Source organism: Neodiprion lecontei, chromosome 7, assembly GCF_021901455.1.
Source record: "Neodiprion lecontei isolate iyNeoLeco1 chromosome 7, iyNeoLeco1.1, whole genome shotgun sequence".
Classification (NCBI taxonomy): domain Eukaryota; kingdom Metazoa; phylum Arthropoda; class Insecta; order Hymenoptera; family Diprionidae; genus Neodiprion; species Neodiprion lecontei.
The window spans coordinates 16,883,469-16,905,792 of record NC_060266.1 but is presented as its reverse complement, the minus strand read 5'-3'; the positions used below and the strand labels follow the sequence as shown (position 1 = coordinate 16,905,792).

Sequence of the window (22,324 nt, the reverse complement as noted above, 5' to 3'; positions counted from 1 at the left end):
ACATATTTTTTGGATTTTACATGCACAAGTATTAACACAAAAATGTTAAAAATGTTTCATTACATCGGAATAGCTAAATATGTGACAGAATCTATATTTGACATTATTATTGATGGTTTATCACGTAAAAGTATTATAACTACCCTCACTAACTAGTTAACGATTACTATGTATAAGTGGACGATCTATCCTCACGTATGTATACATTTCACACAATATTGACAGCACGTAGACTGTTTACTTTGAATCAATTGATGTTCAAAATTCGTGGTAGAGAAGAGATATCAAGGAATATGCGTGCAGATTTTTTCCGTACGTCAAAACGAGATAATTCAACGTATTTGTATAAAAGAAGAGCAAAGCGTATCAGAAAGTTATTATATATCGCTATACCCACCCGAGATGTTGTTTCGGATACCCTTAGGTCCGATGTCGGCGCTGTTTTCGAGTCAAGGAATGGAAGAAGGAATAAGTATTGATATAAGGAAGGCTTATGGTTGAATGTGTCATGCTTTATTGCAATAGGGAGCAATTTGAATGTGCAGTTGAACGTAGTGGATTTTTTGAATGTTGGAATTGCAATTGATATTTTGTTATTTGAAGGATGGAATGGAAGTTGACCTGTCCGAAATGGATTGTATGTGTACTTGATGGAATAGAAAATATGTACATCCGGTATCAGCAATACTCTTCCTGGCTACCTCATCCTTATCATTCTAAGATTTTTGTACCCCCCCCCCCTCATATCACGTTATTCAACTGCAAATGCCATGACAGTATAGCGCAGGCACCATGGGCAGTGTGCAGTCCAGAATTATATTATCTAAGCTATACTCTTCCTTGACTGAAGATGGATAAAGACTGTCGGCCCTGGGTTAATATTTTTTTTTTTTTTTAATTTATTTATTATTTTTTTTCCGGGCACAAGTAGGAACGGGGGTAACGGCAATTTCATGAATTATGGACTAAGCTACTGACCACGCTGGTAAGAGAAGTTCTTCATATCCAACTGTTGCGTGCAGATCGTTGCCAACGTACCGTCATTATTCTGGTTTGACAATAAAACATTGAAACATTCCGCACACTAAATATGTATACGCAGAAAGTATACAACGGGAAAAGGAATATCAATCGGATAGACATATATATATCGTTTATATTCACCTAGATATGTTAAGTTTATATGGCCGATAGTAGATTCTCTGAGACCTTCAATTTTTTTTCAATATTTTTTATCAAGTCAGTTTTAAGTTATGAATCTTCAAACATTCTTAGTTTTTGAAAATCCCGAAACATTCTATTCCCAAGTCCAATAATTTAGAGGGTGGGCTCACAACGAGTTTCATTTTAGGATTTTCGAGCTGAGAAATTTTTGAATTCATTAAAACGTAAGTCTAGAGTTATCAAGTGAAGATATCCAAAAAGATTCTGAAACATTTTCCATCTAGCGGAAAACATGTTAAACATTGTGTTGATGGTGAAACTATTTTTTTTAATTTCATCCAAAATGTTAAACTCGATTTTAGTCGATGAAAATTACGGAAGTGCTTAAAAAAATATTAAATAGGTAATAAAATCTATCTTAAGGTTAATTGAAAATTAACTGAAGTAAAGAACACAATGTTTATGAATTTATTTGAGACTCTGATAAGGTGTTCACTAGGATGTCAAAAAAAAAAAAAAAAATTTTGTGAGATGCTGGCCTTCAGAACCATGAAAAATAAAAGTCCTAGTAGTATTCCGACAGTTCTCGAGTTCTCCAGGTGAGTGACGAAGAGTTCTGCGATTCAAGACTATTCCGACTGATTATTTATAACAAAACAGCCTGCCGATGTGGGATACTGGCCTCCAAAACCACGAAAAATAAAAGTACGAGTAGTATTCCGACAGTTCTCGAGTTTTCCAGATGGGTGGCAAAGAATTCCGCCCTTGAAAATTGTCCCGACCAGTTGTTTGTAATTGATAAAATAAAATTTCGTTTATTTTTTGTATTCATGTTTTCTTTTGTTTCACGTGGAAATTGGTATCCAGAGTAATTTGTTGGACAGTTAGTAAATTGGTTGCGCGGGTGTGTTCTCACTTTTAGTATCACCAGAACCAACGACGAGGACGTAGTGAGAGATGGCTCCATTTTTCTTTTTTTTTTTGTATTTTTTTTTGTATTTTTTTTTACCCCTATTTTCCTAGGATGTTTTCGTATTTTCTCTCTTCTGATCTATTCACTTAAATCACGAGCTCTCGTTAGGTTCACATTAAATTTTATCGTTGCCCTTTTTAGTCAGAAACTTTTCATCATTATCGGTACGTCAGAAAATAGTTAATATTAATTTATAATGCGAGTAAATAATTCGAGGTATTGGATTAGTAGAGTAGATAGTAGTCAAAAGTAGAATAGTCGCGTATTGCGTCATAGATCGCTTATCTATGTTATGTTATTTGACATAACGTATACGAACAAGTGGGGTTTGATGTTTTCATCTGCTTTCACTGTCTCTCGCTTTTGGCGCATGTCATCGTACTTGTACCATTACAAGCCAATCTTTGCATACGCTACGTGATGTCTAGACGCGTAATGCACCAATCCGGCAATAATATACGTATTGCCACCCAATCGTACTGTCGATGAAACTGCATCGAGTGTGTGCGACTTCGTTTTTTTTGTAACGGTATAGCTCTCATCCGTAATTACAGACAAATCCAGTAATAAATGAGTACCGTATTCTATTACATCTTCCCTCACAGTTTTGCATGACCTGCAGGTTCGTTACGTGGCCAAAGCATGTCAAGTGAAATCCTTCACCCAGCAAAATGTCGACGTTTACGGAAAGTGTAACACAAGGGTGACTTGTTTGATATCCACAAGTGCACGCAACGTGTTTCGTGCAACTTGGTTACTTCGCAAACAAATAATCTGCTAAATGGCTTACATTGCACATAGCATCAAGACGCCGTATTGTCCGGGTGTAATACACTATGGCGTCTTTATATAATTTCTCCCCGCATAATATCCTAGACCTCTCTGTGTAATGTTTGGCCGTTATCTTCTTGTCATTCAATATTGCACGAGCCAGTTGGATCAAAGGAGATTGATCTGTAATGAGCATTAAATCGCGGTACGTTTTATTACATGCCATGCCGTTGAGAATGACCTGTAATGTCGAATCAAAAGCACAGGTATTGATTATATTGCAACTTTTCTTCGTTACAGACACTGTACCTGTAAAGAGACCATTCTGTAGCAGTGGTAAATGTGCGTTTTTTACACCTTTAATGTAACCTCAGTCGGGGCATTTATCAAGGCATGTAGGTCCACGTCTTTTTTTTTTTATTTCGTATTTCATTGTCAGGTACTGTAGCAGTCTCGATTTTTTCCGCTAATCCACCCCAGTCCTCGTATGTATTCCATTGCATAAAATCTACGGGCGTACTTGAGTGCACTCGACTATTTTTGTGATCCTCAATTATGCCGATAGAATCGGGCATAACTGAGTCATTGGTCGAATCTAGTTCTGAATAAACGCGGCTTTCAAGCTTTTTTGTCGAATGACTCGAGGTACATTCTTCATTCTCCTGATTTAGCGGCGATACGGTCAAATTTCGGGAGGATGCAGTACCATCAAAATTATCAAACTCTATTTTTGGGGTCTTAATTAACTGCTCTTGTTTATCATCACTAAATGTCTTCTTGTCGCCTTTGTATGATACAAGTTTAACCTTACCGTCAAGATGGTTATCGATGTGCTGAAGCACGAATTTGTCAGGGCGCGTCGGTATGATACCTCTTAGGGTCCTCTCAAGGTAAGGCAAACTCTGCTTCTACCGAAGAAGATGTGGCGATACTCGGACTGCGTTTGAAATGCGGTCTCGTTACGCCGGTCCAAAGTGGGACATACGGTATGAGCTGTTTCTTAAACTGTTGGGCAAATTCCGGATTATAGCAACCGTTGATAACGCTTCCCTGATTTGAATTTTTAACGCAAATCTGTGCTGTAGAATAAATACTATCTGCCCACATTTTCCAGTCGGTATCAGATGCGATTTGGTCCTGTGAAGGATCATTCTCGTGCTGATATTCAGTTTCTCTTTGACGATTTTCATCCTCTTCGCTAACAGTAACACCTTGTATAACCTCATTTACTGATTGCATCCGCAATTCAACAGGCACTGCCATATTATCTTTTGTGTAGCCGATAAATTCACTCAACGACACGAGTAGAATTAATTCCAAAAATTCGATCAGGGTTGGCAAATCCGAAATTTGATAAGCTTGACCTACGTATCGTCTATAAAAATTACGGACAGCTGGGCCTTTTCCGTTTAAACATTTCCACTGAACAACCATGTGGATGAAGTGACTTACATCGAGTCTGATATAAGTTTTTGGAAGTGTGCCGTTTGCTCGTACTGCCACGTGGTAGCATTTCTGCAGGTAATCGCGCAGATCATTGCACATACCGAAGATCTTGGTAACAGCAATTAGTAAAGCCCTACCGAAGTCTGATACGACTATCGGTGGAATAGGAACGCCTTTACTCAGAATATACCACAAAAAAAATCCTATCGCCAATGCAGTCTGGTCTGCAGATATCATCTGGAAGACAGGAATACTACCTTCATCTGTTATAATCAGACAATGGTATAGAAAAAATTGCGGAGTCATGCTTATGTTTCCGCTTGACAATCCCACCAGTGGCATCTATGGTGAAAATTGCATTGGGATTTTTTTTGCAGCGCTCTTCGTATAACTGTTGTTGCTCCGGTGTCCAATAAATACAATAGAACTTTTCGAGACCGATTTTGCGTATTGTACAAGCATGCTTGCCATTTTTACAATGATGGTACAAGTTGAATGCCGGATTACCAAAAGATAGACCGTGTGTCTGTAGCAGCTGTTGCTCTTTGGCCTTACGTAAAACTTCACTGCTCGGAAGTATTGGTCGACCATTTTCGCCGAATTTCTTCAAACGTTTAGCTTCTTCATACCGATATGTTACCGCTGCTTTTTTTTGGTTCGATAAAACGACTAGCAACTTGTTGACGCCTTTCGCCTCTCAACTGTCGCTGCTTTCGAGCCGTGTGATACTTTTCTATAATGTTCTCCGTGCAAATTTCGAAGGTCACGTCAATGTCTTTGGCTGGTTCTCTTAACAAAGTACCACGAAAGGTGGCTTTACATTCCAAATACACACCATGAAACTTTGCATAAAGTTCAGCAGTTCTCCTAGGATGAACTGTGTTATTTTTTAACGAAATGACACAATTCAGCCGATGCTGCTTCCATATGCGCTCAGCGATAGCGTCAGTCCATCCTTCGCGGAACTTCCAATATGCGCGACCATTATAAACTTTTTGCATCGGTTTCATCAATTGATATTTATCAGCCCCTACGACGATGTTGAGTTTCGTCGAAAACGCAAAGTTGGAAAAGTTTGCGAAATTCTCGACAGTTGTTTCGTTGAACAACGAGTTTTCGTTCGTATTAGACGCGGTTCGAGACTTGTTAGATAGATTATATGCCTTCTGAACTAGACTGCGGAATCCTTTACGGTTTTCGTTCAATATGGAATAAAGATGTTTCGCCGTTATGACGGAACCACGGTCTTTCATACGCTGAGAAATGATGCTATAAACAGCGTGTGCAGGTTTGTACGGAAGTCCATTGTTATTGAGAGTTCGGCAATCCGATTCTAATAAAATTTTTTGGAGAATATTCTTGTCATCCATTGTTTGAAATTACTGTAATAATACTTTATAAGTATAGTGCCTTTTCCCGATTCCCCGAGTGCAACGGGCCGTGCAGTCTCGTGTCTGTACCCCATCGGCGGCGCCGGTCTAACGAGAGACGCGGCCACCTAGCGGCCCCGTCGACAAGCCCCCTGCTGGCAATTGTCTCTAAACGCTCAGACCCTATACTCTGTCGTATTCGTTAAGCATACCCGACAGCCATCAATAAATAGATTTGCTGTCTATATTATAAGATTATTTGAAAATTAAAAATTATGCGAAATCAATATTAAAAATCTTTTATAAACTATGAATAGTAGAGTGAAAATTTAAATTTGACACACATGAGCCACACATGAGCCGTCATTAGGTTTAAAATTCATTCATTCATCCATTCTACAATTCATTCATTCCAGGTGTATATTGTTTAAAACAGTGTATATGGTTAAAACTGGTGGATATTATTGAGATTATAAATAATTGTCAATAACCGTCTTTCGTCAAGGCACTATATTTTTTTATTGCTTTTTTATTATTTCTTCTTTCTATATCGTCTCTTTTTAAATTTGGGCTTGGCTTTTGGAGTGTTTAATTTTTAATTTGAAAGGTATGTCCTCGTAGTTTAGATTTACTTTATTATTTTTAATTGGTCGATTTTGGATCGATTACGATATCTTTTCAGAGAGCAAAACCTCCGCACCTCCTTCCTCCTGGAGAGACGTAGACCAAGCCACCTAATTTTCTCCTTAAATTTGCGACCAGGTGCTCCACTCCCTGGGTCTAACCTAATCCGATCGTGCCGTGTACAATGAGCGGTTATATTTGAATCATTACAATATTGTTCAAAACGGGTGCTCAGGGCACCCTACTTTTGACTACTACCTACTCTACTAATCTACTACCTCGAATTATTTACTCGCATCATAAATTAACATCAACTATTTTCTGACGTACCAATGATGATGAAAATTTTCTGACGAAAAATGGAAACAATAAAATTTAATGTAAACCTAACGAGAGCTCGTGACTTAAGTGAATGGATCAGAAGAGAGAAAATACGAAAACATCCTAGGAAAATAGGGGTAAAAAAAAAAATACAAAAAAAAAAAGAAAAATGGAGCCATCTCTCACTACGTCCTCGTCGTTGGTTCTGGTGATACTAAAAGTGAGAACACACCCGCGCAACCAATTTACTAACTGTCCAACAAATTACTCTGGATACCAATTTCCACGTGAAACAAAAGAAAACATGAATACAAAAAATAAACGAAATTTTATTTTATCAATTACAAACAACTGGTCGGGACAATTTTCAAGGGCGGAATTCTTTGCCACCCATCTGGAAAACTCGAGAACTGTCGGAATACTACTCGTACTTTTATTTTTCGTGGTTTTGGAGGCCAGTATCCCACATCGGCAGGCTGTTTTGTTATAAATAATCAGTCGGAATAGTCTTGAATCGCAGAACTCTTCGTCACTCACCTGGAGAACTCGAGAACTGTCGGAATACTACTCGTACTTTTATTTTCCGTGGTTTTGGAGGAGGTAGCCGATTATTCTACGCCACCGTCGAAGTGGTCTGTACATTTGAACAGATCCACCTATCTTTATGTATTCTGACGCGCTGAATCTGAATATGAGGTCCGTTTGGTCCGTACACCCTCAAAATTTTGAGAAAAGTGCAAAGAACCGTAAAAAATGGAAAAAAACTGCAGTTTTGGTGATAAAAAAAATGTCTAAATATAAATCATATAAGTTTTACATTTGATTTGATCCGCTGAGTATGAATCTGAAGTTTATTTTGCCTGTAGGCCCTTAACAATATAAATAAATTGCAAAAAATCCGTTAAAATTGCTATAAATTGTATTTACAGTAATAAAAAAATTGATTAAACATGATTAAATTTATTTCTCACGTATTGTGATGCACTAAATCCAAATAAAAAATCCGTTAATGTGAATCAGTCAGAAATTTACCAAAAATCGATCAAAAAAGCATAGAAAGATAAGGTAAGGAACGAGCTTTATTGATTTCAAGCTGTTCTTCGTTTGTGTCGAACTCTTCTGTCTTCAAATGACCTACGAAACGGGTTTCTCTTTCGTTTTTTATTGTCCTTCGTCACTTCTCTCGTCAGCGTCCAGCAAAATTCTGCCATCATGTTGACATTCCACTTCCCTTGATATCGATAAAGCTCGCTCCTTACCTTATCTTTCTCTGCTTATTTGAACGATTTTTGGTAAATTTTTAACTGATTCACATTAACAGATTTTTTATTTGAATTTAGTGTATCAAAATATGTGAAAAATAAATTTAATCATGTTTAATCAATTTTGTCATTACTGTAAATACAATTTACAGCAATTTTTAGAGATTTTTTGCAATTTATTTATATTTTTAAGGGCTTGCAGACAAAATAAACTTCAGATTTATACTCAGCAGATCGAATCACATATAAATCTTATACGATTTAAATTTAGAAATTTTTTTTATCACCAAAACTGCAGTTTTTCCCATTTTTTACGGTTTTTTGCACTTTTCTCAAAATTTTAAGGGTGTACAGACCAAACTGACCTCAGATTCGGATTCAGCGCATCAAAATACATAAAAGTATGTGGATCTGTTCAAATGTACAGACCACTTTTTAGTTTTTGTGGGCCCGTGAAATTAACCACGCAATTTAGGAAACACTTTCTCCTTGGTTTTTTCTATGGTCAACTTGAAAAGGATATCAAAACCTACATTTTCAATTTTTAGCAAATATTTTACGATTTTGTTTCGCCCCAGTATTAAATTTTTAACTAAAAAAGACATGTTTTAGAAAAAAAGGCGTAATACAATAACTATGGGGTTTCGAACGAAATGTCAAGAGGGTAAAACATTGCATAAGTTCACATGGGAGTAACTAGAGTTTTTTCAGAATTGTTTTTGAAATTTTTTTTTACAATTTTTGGTTATGACTCTGGCAAGTGCAGGAGGGGCTTCATTTGAAAATTATGGGGTCTAGGGCAATATATCAAGAAAGAATATTAGTCTACTTTTTCATTTTTAATTAACAACAATTTTTCAGATTTTTTTGAAAATTATTGAATAAATAGATGAATGGTCTGATCGGCACAAAGGAAATTTTTTTTCAACAAAACACTCGTGTAAATGAAATAAGAGACGTGATTGATTATTTTTATTGTGTTAAAAAACAAAATCACCAGTTGAACATTTTTTCTTTTTTTATTTTTTTTCAAGTCTGTAGTTCTCGATAACTCAACTGACAATGATTGTCCCAGTTTCAGTCTAGAACATATTTTAATTTTTCAAATTGTAAATTAAAAATTTCTGGAAAATTTGTTCAAATAAGTTTAGGAATAATTAGTGGAAGATAATCCCACTCGTTTCGTTAGCCCCTCCACGCGTCGCCTACAAATCCATTTCGACAGCTCTTAGTAGGGCCGCTGTCATTTACATTTTCTGAGCGGTTTATACTTTATATGTAATTTACTTGTCGAACCTGTCCCCGAAAGATACGTATTTTCCAACTAAAATACTTATAATAAGCAGTTATTAATTCCAATTGCTCTGCGGTTCTACTGAAACGGGCGCATTTGAGTGGCTTTGGCAAAAATTTTTCATTCTCACCCTGAAAACATTATCAAGGTGTGTTAAAAAAATGTGTGTCAAGTTTAAAGGTGCTTTTATAATTTTAAGGTACCACCGAGCAATTGATATTTTAAATGGGAAACGCGTCTATTTTCCGGTGCCAGTATTCAAATATTTCTTATACACATAATATCGATGAACAAAAGTTGTAAATTGGTACATATTTTGGGTCTATTATGAGGTATGAAATACTAATTTTGCAGATTTTTCGAACTTGTGATTTTTATACTTACAAACATTACAAAGATAATGAAGTTAAATGTTTTCAGTACTTCAAGTTTTTTGATCACAGCTAAAAAAATCTGAAAATTGCATTTCATACCTCATAATCTGCTGAAAGAGTGTGCCAAGTTACAAATTTTTTTTCATCGACATAATATGGTATTTTTGGATAGGTTACAAATAATCAATCATTGATACATTTAAATTAGTGCTCCCTCTTAATACGAATTTTTTATCTATCCGTTCATTCCCTGCATAGGGAGTATCTTGTGACGTGTAATCACGCGTAAACGAGGAGTCCGAACTAAAAGAGACCGAATCAACATCCTAGTTGGGCGTAGGTCTAGTTTGACCCTTGAGTTCTACAGCCGCTCGTTGGATAAAATCAATTAAAAATTATTCTTCATTTTTGAATTTGAAAAATTCAATTACAGATTGTTTTTCATTCGCTTAATGCGAGACGTTGATTAAAGTTCTTTCTTTCCTTAATTCATATATTGAAGTATGGAATGATATTTCTATAACGAGAGCATGTTTGATGCGTTTTTCCATGTATGTTTTACGTACTGAACTATAGTACAACTGGAACGTTCACTGCATGGCTTGGTACATTACTTGGTATACGACTGGCTTGTAGCTGAGAGAGATAGCTTGGACTCGTGATGTAAGGAAATAAGGTGAAACAATGCGCATACACTTTAGTTGAACCAATCAGAAAACATATCCAAGGTGACGTCATGTAGGCTCGATATTTTGTCCTTTAGTGTTTACATTATCATTTTTACAACTTTTGACTGCACAAACTGGCAATTTTCAGCAAACAGAATATATGGAAATAAATAAGTAACCTCAAGTAACCTGTTTACGTGATTTCTGTGATGTCATCTTGGACATGTGCAGACTGAGCGCAAGTCGGTCTTCAGTTATGACACACCTTATCTCCTTACGTCATGGATATATACATCGGCGCCATGTTACATTTCTGTGACGTCATCTTGGATATGCGCAGACTGAGCGAAAATCGGTCTTCAGTTCTGACACGCCTTATTTCCTTACATCATGTTGGAGATAAAGTGCTGTCTCTCTCGCACCGGTACAGTCTTTTAAAAAGCTTACACACATCTACCACACGCGTTTTTTTTTTATTTTTTTTAGTTATTTATTTTTTTTAACAGTAACATTATATTCTTGCTTAGGCTGTCCTACGCATGCGCAGTCGCTAGTAGAAAGAGACAGCACTTCACCTCCTAACTATCTCTTATCTGAACCCCCACCATCGTAGTAAGCGTTCCAGTTGCATTATAGTTCAATGGTCTTTCGTACACAAGCGCCTGTCTATGACGGTCGAGTTAATCTGCGCATACGCGGAGTACTGGAAAGTAGGGTTGCGCGGTATTTTGATGTACCGAATTTTTATCGGTATCTTCTTCTTCGAAATGTATAGGTATGGGAACCTTCCGTCAATACCGATACTAAGACGTCGAAATTTCAGTGAATACCGAAGTACCGAAATTTCTGATAGTCTAAATAATATTTAGATTATCGATACTTAGTACAGTTCAATTCAGATTTTTCTTAGCCTTTTTCCGACGATATTTGTAGATTAAAGTCTACTGAAATTTCGATATTTCGGTTAACCGAAACTATCGAATACGAAACCCGTACCGAAAATCCTAACCTAATTTCTAATACCGCGCACTCCTACTGAAAAGACCACTTTTAAGTCCTAGGAGTCTCATTCGTCTGCGGCTCGCGCAAGCATTAGGTACACTCGCCTTCGGCTCGTATGCGTGCTTACCCGCGACTCATATTGCAAACTTACGCTCGGCCCGAAAAGACCGAGTTTGCTTCCTCTTTACACAATATACTATTTATTTGAGAGAAAGAAACACACGCGGCCAATGTCCATCTCTTTCTAAGCATTTGATTGATTATTGATCGATGGTTCAGTCATGTATCACCGTCAAGTGAACCCACGGCTGCCCGTATTAATGTAAATTGTAGTTCGATATGACCACTCGTTTCAGTGTGTACGACCGTATACGACGATGATTATTTAAGAATCAATACAACATATTTCGCCAAAATTCATAAATTTTATACAAGAATTTATAACTGCGAGGAGATGAAAAACCTCGAAGAACGTATCATAAGTAGATAACATGTCACAATTTGAGGTCATGTTCTTGTATTTAAGCACCTCAACATTAATAATTAACTGATATTATGAACAAAGGAATGAAACTGCTCTTTGATAAGGTACACATAATAAGAAAAATATATTTTCAGTATTGAAAACTCATTGTCTTTTTTTTAAATCAGCTTTCGATAGAGAATTTCACACCAGGGGCACTTAATATGACAGTTGCGTTTCTGATTAGAAATAAACAAATATGGACTGCATACGTTTCTCTGTCTTGTTACGAATCGAGTGACTTTCAGTCCGAATGCACAGTTCGTGCTCTATATTTATGGTCGAGATGCTGATTGAGAACGAACAAAAAAAATCGATCATCAATTTAAAGTCCGGCAATACACAGTATCACCGTGATCGCAGCACTATTTGATGGTTAAAAAGTTTACTAACTTTTCTATCAGTTTTTATCTTCATGGAACAGCTGCCTGATCGCCCCCCTGTGCTCTAGTCTCCACTTCGAGTGATGGTAAAATCCATAGACAATGAGTACATAGTGAGTATAGACAGCCCACTAGGCAGAAAATATGTCCCAATGCAAAAAGAGGTAAAACGCAATCTTTCGTTTACCTACGTGAGTAACTGGCGGTTGAATGGTCTAACGCGCATGCGCTAAAATTCTAGAGCACAAGCAGTTGTGTTGTTAAGGATGGGTTACATATATCTTGGCGCCTGTCATCTGAACTTATAACGTTGGTCAACCTGACAGAACAACTGCTTTTGCTCTTGAATTTTAGCGCATGCGCGTTAGATCATTCTGTATGGAACATGAGCAGTCCATGCTTTATGTCTATGGTAACATCGGTTTTTGTCCCCTCTACATATCGACTTCTTATCGACTAGCGTTGCGCGTGTCAGTAGAACATAAACGGCACAGCTAAACAATGACTTTGTTTCACCCATTTTTTCTTACGAAAAGCCCTATATGGTTAGCAGTCTATACAGTGGACGCTAGATATATGGCCCTGCCGCGAGTTCCAAGGAGAGAAAAATTCTCCGCAATGGCTAGTTTCGAATCGCTCCCACTGATGGCGTCGCAAACGAGAGCCGAGCGCGGTGGGGGGCGAAAATGTAGCGCAGTGGAAGAAAGGCGCGCTAAGGTAGGGGATGTGCGTGTGTGACCGTGCGTGTGGAGGGGTACTCATTCGCATGGCTATTTACTGAATGACCATTTATCTAGCGCCTACAATACATCTTTAGTTGATGATTTCTATTGCCTGGTCGACACCACTGAACTCTGTATAGACTGGAACGCGCGAGGGCCTATGTTCAGTGCAGCGTCAGCGGTGAGAGAGAGATAGTTGTGTTTCATACTGTCTGCACTTGCCTAATACGTGGTGATCATGTCGCATAAAAACATTAACCGTCAGAGCAAAAAACTGGTGTCTGGCGGTTGGGGTGTTTGAGTGTTTCAAGCGCAGCGTAAACTGACGCTGACAGTTGAACCTGGTTTTATTTTTAATAATTTTGTTTGGATGAAATAGTGATATCACTTAAACGTGAATTAATTACTGAGCCGCCCATTTACATTTGAATAAAGATAACTGGACAGCAACATATCCGAAAACTGAATAAAACAATTTCAAATTACATTGTCTTATGTCTATTACACACTTTTCTTTCCTTTTATTAGTATTATAAGGACTTATACATAGATATAACGCACTGACAATCCCTACATTTGTTTCGCTCTCGAGACTTGTCAAAGTACCGAACTGATGTTTACAGCTCGAAATGTAATTATGCGTGCAACAAGTGTGGACGGTACGAAACACTACCATCTCTCTCGCCAGCCCCCACTCCCATCGCGCGCATCCAGTCTACATGGAGTTCAGTGGTTTACACTCTATGATCATGTCGCTATAATTATGTCAATCAATGATAATAAGCGTGTGTAGCTGACTTCAACCTGTCATAATATGGAAGTATACTTTTACATTATGGTATTATCACTGGTCGACATAATCATACCATAATCATACCAACATAATCAAACATGTACGCCAAGTATATTTAAATATAGTTGACCTTAATTAACTTCTGCACCTACCAGGACTGTGCGATTACTCGATTAATCGTAGACACTGGCCAATTGTTATTTTAATCAAGCGATAAATTAATAAATCGAAAAGATAATTATTTAAAAAGGATGATTAATCCATTAGTCGCACAGCCCTAGTATCCACCACCATTGTGTTCAATGAATGTAACAAGAACCGCAGGCGAGAGTCAAAAACGCTAGAAAAAACATTAAGCCACGCTGCAAAACAACAGTATTTATGCTTAATGCTTAAGTAATCCAAAATATACTCCTAATGTGTTCAAGATTCTTACGTAATTCTTTACAGTGACAATTTGTTACTAACTTTCTCACATACATATGAGTGTCGGCATTGACAGAAAATTATTAAAGATAGCTAGCTATGCACCGTCTTTTGTAGGAACATACAAGCGTGGAGGTAATGACAGTGCCCGGCATTTACCGACTCTTTTGTGGAACTACAATGTTATATGAGTCAGTAACGGTATGAAATTTCTGAACTGAACCTCTAGGCCTCGTCCTTTGCCCACTTCCAAAAAACCCAATTTAACTGGCTGTCTTTAACAATATTTACTCTATAGTGCAGGCCAAAATGTAAAATGAGAAAACATAGAATTTTGAAATGTAAATAATTAAATACAGATACATATGATTGCATGTGAACATATGCAACGTACTGATGTAGACATAAATCTTACGTGAGATCACAATCAATACGTGTATGTAATATACATACCGTGACAGACTCAGGGAACTAATGATCTGTAAGCCCATGCGTCAAATCATGTGTTTCCATTGGTAGATTAAAGTAATTATTCGCGCAGAATTTTTCGTTGCTTGTCAGATTGACGAACTCAGTTGCGGCCAGACGCTAGCTGTTGAAATTCGCATGAGTCTCGAAGTTATGTTGCGCTGGGAATTTCAGATAGCCAAAAATGTAACGGGTCCATATACAAGTCAACATAACCTCGAAACCCTTTTGTGTATTGACATTTTCGCGCTGGGGCCCAGCTAAGCAGAGTTGACCAGTCTGTCTAAACAGACAAAAAACTTGACACATGCACACTTGAGTGTACAGTTTCCTAGATTATGACAGTATAGCAGGTTTGTCCTGAGTATTTCAACATCTACCAGCTCTATTTGTTGCATTGAATTATAAATGATGTAAACTTGACTAATTTTGTTTGTTCCTAGGCTATATCATCATACAGTGACATGTCTTCCCATTTATCCCAAAGAAATGGATGTAGATTCGGAAGGTGAAAATGATCCAAAATGGTTGCAGACAAAGACAATGATGATGATAGACGACTTCACAGACGTTAATGAAGGAGAAAAGGAGTTAATGAAGATGTGGAATTTGCATGTAATGAAATATGGCTATGTCGGAGACTGCCAAATACCTTTAGCATGCCAAATGTTTCTAGAGACCAAGGGTAAAGAGCTGTTAATGAAGAATTTATATCGGAATTTCGTGCTGCACATGTGTAGTTTGTTTGATTTTGGTCTAGTCAGTCCAGTGATTTTGTACCAAACTATTCAAAAGTTGCAAGAAATAATGAAAGAAGGTGGTGAAAACAGTGACGTGAAGAAGATTTTACAAAAATCTCACGAAGCTCAAGTTGAACGTTGGGTAACCACTGGTGTATATGTGTCAAGCTTAGAAGCCACCAAACCAAGCGGATCAAGTGCAAAGACTAACTTCAACAACGAAGTTTCCAATTTAAATGCCCGAAGAAAGACAACACTGCCTCTTGGGTCACCCCCAAACCCACAAACTAGCAAAATAACTGTTACCGTACATAATAATGCCAGTAAGCACGCTAGTACAGATATATATTAATTATGTATATATATTATATATATACACACAGTACTGTTTGAAGCAAATACACTGTTCATCGTCACTCGCCAAAAAATCCAGCAAACTATTACGTACAATATCAGCGCGAACTTATTCCAGAATAATGTGTTAAAATCCAATGCTCAACTTTTTCAACTGGTAGGGTCAAATCAAAAGATATACATTTTCCTTAAAGATTTTATGGTTAACATGCTTTATTTTCCGCCCTTACGTCACATACCTCAGATGATGGTGTGAAAACAAAATTACGGCTGCCATATTATAATTTGTTGTTTAGTTCTTCGAAATTTCAAAATATTTCTAATCAAAATTAAACCCAAAAGCTGCCAAATATCATTCTTTCGTAAATGAAGGCACTTTCACAGTCAAAACCGAATATCTGTCACAGGTAGACCTCCCGTGGTAGATTGTGACCAATTCAAGGCTGCTGGTGTTGTCTGCTGCCACCTATTTAACCTACGGAACAGACGATACAGGTGGTCTTGGATCATTCAGAATCCTCCTCAGGAGGTGTATTTAGGAATTGGAACAGTACGATTCTTATATTAAACACTATGTCATGAAAGCGTATTTCCCAAGAATACCCTCCCAGCAGAAATTGGCATGTGGAAATATTGTGAACTTATCTAAATAATTGAATTCTATTCTGCATTCACACAAAAAACCCAATATTGTTTGTTACGGTACATAACTTTATATTTCTGTGAGGTCTGAGCATTTAAGATCAATGTCGATCTCTCAAAAACCGAAAAGGCGAGAAATATTAGAAAATTGAGGGTAATTTTCTGTTACTCGTTTCTTTAACTACGCATTGTACTTGTTAATGGTAAAATATTTTTTTAATGTCTAATTTATACTGGTACCGTGAGTGGCTCATATCATGGCCTATGAATCACGATTCTTTATTTATAAAAGTATAATTGAATTACGATCTCATGTTTACGCCTTTGTTTGACCTACTGTTTGTGTGATCGATTTAAGACAGAATTAATAAAAAGAGATATCTAGTACACATTTTAAACATGCTGATAAGAAATGATATATGGAAGTTTAGCCCATATTTCGCAGGTACACAGCTTAATGGTACAACTTAACAATGTACAGTCGCCATTTCAGAATATTATGGTTCATATAGTATACCAAAATCAATTTGGGTAGTCGACGTTTTGCATAATATATCTGAAAAGTAAATCATTTGATTTGAAACTTCAATTTGAAATTGTAATAATTTTACTTCTAACATTTAATTTTTTTTTATAAACTATCCAAGAAGTACAATGTGTATCTAAAAGCTTGAAATTTTTGTACTGAAACACAAAGAAGTCAATTCATTTTATAATATAAAAATTGTGACAACCCACGGGACAGAGGAAGGTTGCCGAAACCGGATCTTCGCTATGTAAAAAATATAATTGAGTATCTATTTCTTTCTTACGAAAATATATAATGTACTTCTTTACTTATGATCTTTTAATCAGTTTTTTTATCCCTGAAAATATAATATAATTAATTTCTTACTTATGTCTAGCTTCTTGAATCATAATCATAGTGTAAAGGATAAAATTTTTTGTCCAATGTGTTCCAAACGGTCTCATAAGTCAGGTACAGGATTCAGCGGAAAGTGTTCAGTTATCTTTATAATGTACTTCGTACTTATATATTTTGATTACGTGCAGCTTATTCTAGTTTTGTCATCCTGTATCCGATCAATATAAAAACTTCAATCACAGCAGACTTAAAATTAAATTTCAAGTGTGATTTAGAAACTTGTAAGAAACGTCACTTGCAAAATCTACAAAAATTGTTAAAGAATTATGTTTACAGTTATTCAACGAATTCGAACAATTAATTGTATTGTCACAAGGTATCAAATAATATCTAGAGAACCTTTACTTGATGAAGAAAAACAAAATGAAATCAATTTATTACAAAAAATTGTTATAGGCAACCTTCCCTTATGTTGACCCATAGATCACTTTCCTTGTCTATAAGCCCTCTATCAGTCTGTTACTGATTCTTTTATTCTGAAAATCATGGCTGAATAATTTCGGTGATATTTACTGGTGATATCAGTCTGTTTATATAGAATGGTATTCGTGTCATCAAATAATTTACACTTTCTGATATGTTGATTACCATAAGTAAGTACCAAGTATAACGTTATAACTCAGAATAGATTATGCCTTGCACATGGAGGAAGATATAGTTTGGCAATATCCTTTAGTGCATTGCCATAGGATCTTGTTAGTTGAAAGTTGAACTAATATTAGAAATAAATAATGAATGTCCTACAGATGTTTAGCAAGAATTCATTTTTTATACAGATTATGATGAAGTAACAAATCGTTGGATTTATCTAGCCCCGACAACGCGTAGTCTTAGATATTTCAAAATTAGGCATGTAACAAGAATCAGTGATAAATATAACTTTAATTTCTTAAACCAAATTACAAGAATTACTAATATTTTGCCAAAAAGTAGTAATATACAAGGTTGCGCTAAAAGTGATGGGACCCTTGAATAACTTTTGAAAATGTGTAAATATCTAAATAAAATTTGATGGAAGAAAAAAATCTCACCAATCCAAAATTGCAGCCGAACCAATTTCTGCTGCCGTAATTTCAGCTGGATGTATTAAGCATATTCAAAATGGTGGCCAAATAACAAACTTAAGTTCTGCCGACGTTCTTACATACAGGTCTTACAATACCGGTGGTGAGGGGGTGTTCGCTTAACGATTAAGGTTTTGAAATCCATCTACGACCGCAAGGGGCGCCACAAGTACCATGTGCAACAGGGATAGAAGCAGCATTCTGTCTCTTTTTCTATCGTACCCAGCGTATGCGTTATAAGCTCTAACCTCATTACGCATATCTATTTCGTCTTTTGCAAGCTATATTTAATTTATGGATACAGTAAATACAACTATATGTTTTTCATGACCGAATATAATTAATTAAGGCAAATGTGTTGAAATGAAAACGCACCACCTCACTGTCCACTGTACTCCATCCTTTCCATCTACCAGCAGTGACGCACAGTAGCGTTAGCGTTAATGAAAACCTCGGACACTAAGGGTATCACTCCTCAGCACTGGAATTAGACCACGTTGCAAGACTTGTATGAAAGACCGTGGTTCTACCTCCTCTCCCGGTCCACAGTGAGCCACTGCATTTTGAATGAGTTGGTCCGATGAAATATTGTTTGTCAATAATTTGAACAACAGCAAACCTGTTGCTTTACCTGAGCAGGCTTGAAGTAGCAAGGTGCAGAAAACTCAGAATTCTATATATTTCCGTGAAACTATCACTATTTCGGCTAATCTTCAAGAAGGCTTTAAAAACTGAGATGGCATTTGATAGTACCAATTCATCCAAAATTTAATGACTCACTAGCGAGGACAGGAGGGGAGGGGGGCTCAATAACTTTATTACGTAGCCACTATTTCGAATACGCACAATACATTGAGCACGAATGGCGACAGCGGGAGAGGGTAATTTTGGATATTTCCAGAATTTTAGTTTTGTTCGAGCATCATTTTCGATTGACTCATGGCCTTATGAATAGGCCGACGGATCACGAGCTGCTAAGATAAGCACTCAAAGTGAAACGGAAGACGAAAGGGGAGAAACTCACACGTACAGTACACTGCGACACCGAGCAGCCATCATTGATGATATCTTTATGCACTGTATTCAAAGGACCTACAAATGCTTACGTTAGTGCAACTGTGCTTGCGACAATCTTAAAGCGTCTGGGTGAGGAAGTGTTTAGGATACGAATTGCTTATTGCTCATAAAATAAAATTGAAGCAATTTTCGATCATGCAGGTTAGTTTCGTATACAACTGTTACGTCGAAATTATGAGTTACATCTGTAGTTGCATCGACGAACGGCTTACCATGGTGCAAACTTCAATTGCCTAGTTCCGTCTTTTGTTTTATCCTACAAGCCTTCAGCTTCGTCTCCCTATTTCTAGATTCGCGGATTGAGTGGATTAATCAAGCTGAAATTTGGTGAGCGCATACTGATAACAAAAAAAAAAATCTTCAAACGAACCGTAGTCCCCGTTGTCATTTAAGGTTTTAACTGTCCTACACGTCGCTGCCCCCCCCCCCCTCCCTCCCTCCAATCATTGAACCATTGCATTTTGGATTGAGGTGGAACCCTTACGAAAGGTGTATTTTTTGGTCTCATACATTACCTCCAAATTTCATTTTGATGTTTGCACACATTCAAAAGTTATCCGCGGGGCTCCCAATACTTTTAGTGCATTCTATATGTAATTTTTATACAACTGCACCTATCCATAGACCTGACTAGTAGGTATACGAACACAAAATGTTTTACACCCACATAATATATAATAAAATCGTCACTGCCGAGTCCACGGATAGTTCTGTAGTTGATCTAAAATGCATCCACCGTAAATCCTTATACAAGTGTAGTTTAACTGACGATAACAGGTAAGTATGGAACCAAACTAGAATGCAGTGATTAGAAGTACCCTGATTAATGAAATGTAAAGACCAGACCCTTCGCCAAATTAAAGTATGCCCGTATGATAGCATCAGCAAAATTCACTCCGTATAACAAAGTTCTGAGAAATATCCATAATATAACGATTATCTGGAATCAGTAATAGATACATTAATATAGGTGTCTAGATATATTCTATTATTTATTACCAAAAGTTTGTTTATTACTGAACATGATGACATTGAATTGATGCTAATAATAAACTATAATATAGAAAGAAAATGTTCTTCAGGGCATATGAATGCGTAATTGTTTTTTATTTCAATTTCTGCCATTACAATTGATATCCTTTGGTGTTGTAACTGCATTTAAAATATTCTTCTATAATAAGCGTGTTTTCCTGCAGTTGCAATTGTGAATTATGAAAACTTGGAATACAGATTAGTATGAGTAATATATCTAGGCAAACATAGACAACTAATCGTATTTGCATCTAGCTTGAGTTTTTTTCTGCTTATTCATTCGCAATATAATAAATGAGAAATGTCCCATAGGTCATTGAGTTGGTGAACACTGTATGTCCAGCTGTAATTTAATCATGTCCGATGGTCGGCAACTACGTTTATAATAAAATTTATTAAAGTTCATATTGTGTGTCAGAAAAATCATCAATAATCCAATAAATTATAATTCAGATCTACTATATAAAGGTTGACATAGACAATTATGAAAAAGGAGTGATTTGAATGAAATGATTTATGTTGAACTATCTTGGTAGCTACTCCTCGCTACTCCAACAATACCCTTAGTTTTTGTGCTATAATGAAAATAATTGATAAAGTGAAAGTGCCTTTGCCAAAACTAAGAGTATTAGTATAATTAATAGAGCGTTGTTCGTCAATATAAATCATGGAATGGCATATTTATATAAAATACAATTAAGTACATTCTTTAGGCACTATAGGTTAAGCCACCGTTTGAAAGTGAGTTACCAAAATCAAATAAAATAAAAATGTACGTTAACAAGAAAACAAATCAAGACACATTACGCTGTAAGAGGCATACAATGCCCAATCCATTAGGTTTTGATTCTGAGCATGTTTTATTCCATCGACTTTTCTTCTCCACTGTTTCATTTGTTAGAATGTGTGATCCATCGATTTTCTCAAATCTTTATCTACACCCGTCTTAGACTCATGAATTTTGAAACATGTTGTGGCTGTTCAAATATTAAGTTATACTATTTTTGACTACCTTAAATCTCACTCTTCGCACGTAACTAGTTCCTTACTGTTTCAATTGGTTGATGACATTTTATCTCTTGTTTGGGCAACTTATGTTACGATGGATGTATCACTAATATTTTTTTTTACCAAGTTAGGTTAAAAATATTTTTTCTTTCTTCATTTATCGTGATTTAAAAAAATTCACTTAATACAATTAGCAAGACGGTAATATTATTTAATATATGGGAAAGTTAACACGTTAAGTGTTCCTGTTATGCGACATATCTACTACAACGTCAGCGATAAACAAACGATTCATGAAATTGTAAGTAATTGTGAAATTTTCGTGGAAATCAATTGAACATTCAGACATTCATCATCATGACTTACCATTATCTGTTTTCAAATCAAAACTCGTAAAGTTTTTTTTTTTAAGATACATTGAAAGAGGTATCGCTAAGGAAATGTATATTCTGCTATTTTATTTTCAAAAATCATGTTCCAGGATAAATCTAAATCTTTTTGGTCCATGTGCATATATAAAAATAAGACAAAACAATTGAGGTGTCATCCAATTTTGCCTGTGAAATAAATTATACATGTATATCGCAAGGTAAAACTATTAGAAAATGCGTTCTTATACTGAAATAGTAGGATTTTCAAATTCCACACTCGATAGTGAGTGTATGACAAAATCTCTTATATTGCAATTACTTTATGATCCTGGATAAACGCTAGGTGAAAAAACGTAAATAAAAAAAATGCCTGAGCTTACAGGTTGGTAAATTGCTCGAAATACCTTGCAAATAATTGACAATGAGTGTAACTGGCTATGAAGAAAAATTTTTTTCTTTATAGCACTCCTATTTTTAACGACAAGGGCTTATAGTTTCATAGATGAAGCTCCTTCGGGGATATCAAA

At 36.3% G+C, this 22,324-nt stretch overlaps 1 protein-coding gene across 2 annotated transcripts in view; it reads left to right on the top strand.

Annotated features, from left to right (window-relative positions):
- The window catches only part of LOC107222934 (polycomb protein suz12-B), a 55,268-nt gene extending 34,445 nt beyond the window's left edge, over window positions 1-20,823 (top strand). For both annotated transcript variants that reach the window (XM_015662478.2, XM_046744718.1), the window contains one exon: window positions 15,028-20,823. In XM_015662478.2, the coding sequence (XP_015517964.1) occupies window positions 15,028-15,676 (649 nt within the window). In that variant the 3' untranslated portion in view covers window positions 15,677-20,823. The remainder of the gene's footprint in view (window positions 1-15,027) is intronic.
- Window positions 20,824-22,324: the final 1,501 nt, after the last annotated feature.